The sequence below is a fragment of the Moesziomyces antarcticus genome (genome assembly GCF_000747765.1).
Source record: "Moesziomyces antarcticus DNA, scaffold: scaffold_v10128, strain JCM 10317, whole genome shotgun sequence".
Lineage (NCBI taxonomy): Eukaryota > Fungi > Basidiomycota > Ustilaginomycetes > Ustilaginales > Ustilaginaceae > Moesziomyces > Moesziomyces antarcticus.
The window spans coordinates 1-4592 of record NW_014638882.1 but is presented as its reverse complement, the minus strand read 5'-3'; the positions used below and the strand labels follow the sequence as shown (position 1 = coordinate 4592).

The 4592-nt window shown below is 60.1% G+C and overlaps 1 protein-coding gene across 1 annotated transcript; it reads left to right on the top strand.

Moving 5' to 3' along the window:
- Positions 1-3346: 3346 nt before the first annotated feature.
- Positions 3347-4576, top strand: PAN0_128d6783 (diphthamide synthesis; the record flags this gene model as incomplete). The annotated part of the gene is made up of 1 exon (XM_014797794.1): positions 3347-4576. A coding segment is annotated over one exon (1230 nt), but the record flags the coding sequence as incomplete, so codon positions are not given.
- Positions 4577-4592: the final 16 nt, after the last annotated feature.

Here is a 4592-nt window from a genome sequence, read left to right as displayed (position 1 = left end):
CAGCAATGAGTCTCGACCAATCAGATTGCGTGCTCATCAGCGTCGGATCCGTGCATCCATCATTTCGCCTCGGCTAGATCAGATTGTTTTTTGGTCGCTGCCGCTGCCGCTGCTCCCTGGCGCTGCAAGTCACCTTCCCTAGGATGTCTGAGCTGGACGTAGCGCCGTTGTGCGTCGAGTGCGCCCTCCATCCGGCATATCCGCACTCGATAGTGGCGGTGGCTGCGAACAACAGGCAAGACAAGCGTCTGACTCGTGCATGCCCCACGCGCTACATCGATCCAATTGCGTTTCTGTGTCATCCTCTTGTAGCCATCCGCAACTGGAAGGGTTGGGATAGTCGAGGAGACAGCCTGTTTTGGCTCTGCACGCCCCCTTGCGCTGAGGTGCAGCATTGGGTGTGTGCTTCTGCCGCATTGTATGCACATTCCTGTGTGTCGACAATGTAACGACGGTGCCTGAGCTGGGTCTCAAAAAGGGGGGGCGCTGCAGTAGCGTGCATCCATCTGCAGACGCCCCCAGAGCAAAGGTCTGACATTGGAAACCTCCGAGGCAGTAGAGCGCTGCAGCACGAGCAGCGAGGCGGGGGCGGAAGCGAAGCGGGGGTGGGATTGGGTTTAACCGGAACTAATCAGCCCTGCTGGATTGGCAAGCGCGCGCGCGCTCGCATGGGTGTGCCTGCGTAACTGCATCTGCAAACGCATGCAAAGTCCATCCGATCCTCCCCGCATCGTCAGCCATCTCTCTCGCGAGTCGAGTGGATGCAGTGCACCCTGCAGCCGGAAACGCTGTCGTCCAGCAAAGAGCAAAGTCGCCACCAACTTTGTCGCCAAACAACCCGACGACATTTTGAAATTCGTTCGACCAAACCGCGGCTGCTGGCGAGCGCGATTGCATCGCAACGTCCTTTCGACGAGCAGATCAAACCGATTGGAAATCACAACAGCGCTGCCGATCCCTTCTCGAACTGGTGCCCACATGGGCACATGACCCAAGGGTCGTTTTTCGCCACCTTGGCCATCCTCGCCGCCCCTCGACTTGGTGGTTTGGCGCGCCCTGCTTATTTACGGCCTTTCGCGCTGCCGTCGGCGTTTGGGTGCAGCCTCGAACATGTGTTTTCGAACGCCTTTCGAGGAAATCGTGTCGGAACGGTAACGCAGCCTTTTCGCCTCTGGACGCTGACAAGAGGCGGTGTGAGCCTCGGGTTCCTTGGATCCCGGCGCTGGAGCTCGAGCTGAGGCTCGCTCGTGTTGCATTGGTTTGATGCTACGAAGACGCCAACCCAAATTTTTGGCTACGCGAGACACCGGCAGGCGCACACGATGCCGTCTCACCGCCGCCCCGACACCCATTCACTTGCAGATCCTCTGCCCCTCCTTCTCCTCTGGCAAGGACTCTTGCCACTCACTCTCCGACATTCGTCCCGCTGGACTCATCGTTCGTACAGATAGTGTGCAGGGCCGGAGCATTTCGGGCCGAATGAGTTGTGTCTCGCCAAAAAAAAAGGTCCTGGTCGTAGGCAAGGCGAAACAAAAGTTTCCGTTGCCGCGCGCGCGCCTCGCCGAATGTGCAGCATTTGGTGTTTGCGAGCCACGTTGTCATGTTCGTCTCGTCGGCGTTGCATGGAAAACCGGCCACAGCTTGCATAGCCGACCAATGGCATTGCCTTTCACACTCGAAGGTCGCTTGAATACCACCAGCTTTTGGGCACGAGTGGGATCTACACAGGGCAACACAAAGAGGACGGCGAGTGCAGCGCGCGTTTTCGGCGAGCCACGGCAGGAACGGCAGGAACGGCAGGCAAGCTGTCAAATGGCCCCCTCTGCGAGTCGCCGAGGTCCAGCCCATCGTACTGTATGGCAGCGAGTCTGTTGGCTCGCGCCGAGCCCCAATGTTTGCTTCTATTCCGGGCATCTTTGCACGAACACGACCAGTCAGCAGCTCAACACACACGGCCGTTGATCGCCGTCTCCGGCCACCGACGCTGCCTGGGTCCAGCAAGGCCGTTCCAGATTGGTGCAGAGCCACTTTGTCGTTGGTGTCGCTGAGAATTGGTACAGCAAGCTGGACGCCTTCCGAGCGCTGAATCGAGAGTGGCACTTGCCAAAGCGACATGGTATGACGAGCCTATGATGCCCGGCCTGTCCGCTTGTCTTCTGGGTGAGGTGATGCGGAGCGAAAGAGGCTAAAGTGCGGGGGGGCTAAGAGGCGAATCTGTATTTTTTCCCATAGGCTTGCGAAGAGCGATGGGCAGGCACGATCTCGAGATCCTCTATCGATTGGGTCTGAGCTTGGAGGCGTCGCCTTGCCGACGGAAGCGGCCCACGCGCGGCCATGCGAAACACGGATCTGTGGCCGAGTTCGTTCTGCGCGCTCTCGCATGAGCTGCCACAAGCCTCCCAACCCACCGCGTGCCTGAATGGGATCATCGCCGGCCCCCCTTCGTCCCACCTCCGCTCTATTGTCTGCCAGGATTAGGGTTGGGCTCGACAGCTTTGTGCTGAGCACATGATGCTCAATTTTTTTCCGGCCCAGCATGACCTCCAAATGGCATTGAGGTTCGTATCGCGAAGCCAAGCTGACCGATCGGTCCTTGAAAAAACACGCTTTCATCTGCCTTCCAGGATCGAGGTGGCGGCCGTGTCAAGGCTCGTGTGAGATGCGGCATTCGCACCCCGCCGTCAGCCACCGAGTCACCCGTCCAACACATCGCCTTCTCTTTGCTTGACAAGCACGGCTCCACTCAATTTTCCGAGGGCTAGCCCGGCCAACCTTCTGCAGCCTACGCTTTTGGTTGGCAGCCATGAGTGGACTTGGACGAGAGCACAATGAGCGTCTGCCGATCCCATCCCCACCTCGCGAAGACTCGCCGCTACGACTGGCGAGACTTCGGCAGCATGCAAGGCTTGCGCCCGAAAATAGGCACTAGAAACACACGCTGAGACTAGCTCGCTCCAAGCTCCAATGCGTTCGGCTTGCAAGAGGGCAAAGGATGCCAAGCCGGACGTGGCCCAACCAAACCGAATGGCAAGGCTGTGGCGTTCGGCAAGGCGGTCAGATCGGGAAGCGAAGTGCGAACGAGGCGAGCCTCATTACGTCATGTGCACTCGCGACGATGGCCATGAGCTGCGAGCAGCTACGTTCGGCTAGCCGGATCGGGCACAGCACATCGGCGTTCGTTTCGATGAAAATTGACTGTTAGACCTGAGAGAGAGAAAGCGTCAGCGTGTGTCAGCGGGCAGCTGAGCAAATTTGGCGGCCAGGAAGATTTGAGGCTTTGGACCCTGGCCCTATTCGCAAGTGCATCTTGGCTTCCTGACCCCATCTCAACGACGAGGCAATCGACATGCAGACGAACGCGGAGAATCCACGAAAGCGGTTCACCGCCGGCAAGGAAAGCGAAGCGGGACCTTCTCGACCGCGCATGGCCAACGCTGTGCCCGCCGAGATCCTGGAGGATGCGTCGCTGAACCAGGCGATCGCATCGATCCTGCCTGCGAACTACAACTTTGAGATTCACAAGACGATCCATCACATCCGCAAGGCGTCTGCGACATGCGTGGCGCTGCAGATGCCCGAGGGACTCACGCTGTGGGCGACGGGGATCTCGGACATTGTGGAGCGCTTCACGGGCGCGACGACGGTGATCATGGGCGATGTAACGTATGGCGCGTGCTGCGTGGACGACTACACGGCCATGGCGCTCGGGTGCGATATGCTGGTGCACTACGGCCACAGCTGCCTGGTGCCTGTGGACCAGACGGCGATCAAGACGCTGTACGTGTTTGTGGAGATCTCGATTGATCCGGCACACCTGGCTGCGACGATCCGCGCCAATTTCCCGAGCGACAAGCACGAGTTCCGAGCCAAGATCCTTGGTGGAAGTCAGAATGCGGCGGGGAAGAGGGAGCAGGTGGACGAGTCGGCGGGCCGAGCGCGCATCGCGATTGGCAGCGACGATGCTGCTTCGACTGGAGAGGACCGAAGGGATGGCGTAGCGGAGGAGGTGCCGACGCATCTGGCGCTGGTGGGTACGGTGCAGTTCATCAATGCCATCCACGGACTGCGCGAAGCGCTGGAAGAGCAGCAGCATCGACTGGCCGACGGCGAGGTGGTGACGGGCGAGCCGCGTGCGGATCGACTCATGCTTGCGGGCGGCAGCGTTGCGGACGGAGCGGTGGAGCACATCGAGCAGGGTGCCAAGTGGAAGGCGTGGTATTCGGGCGAGTACAGGGTGACGGTGCCGCAGGTCAAGCCGCTGAGTCCTGGCGAGGTGCTGGGATGCACGTCACCCAAGCTGGACAAGGAGCGCATCGATGCGATCGTGTACATTGGCGATGGACGCTTCCACTTGGAGTCGATCATGATTGCGAATCCGCGCATCCCGGCGTTCCGGTACGATCCGTACACGAAGCGGTTTGTGCGCGAGCTGTACGACCATGCCGAGATGCGCCAGATGCGCGGCGAGGCGGTGCGGCTGGCGCAGCAGAGCGTAGGTGCGCTCGATCTGGATCCCGAAACGACCATCGCCGCCCAGCAAAACGACGAGGAGGCGGGCGCGGGGGCTGGTGGCGTGGTGGCGTCCGGATGGG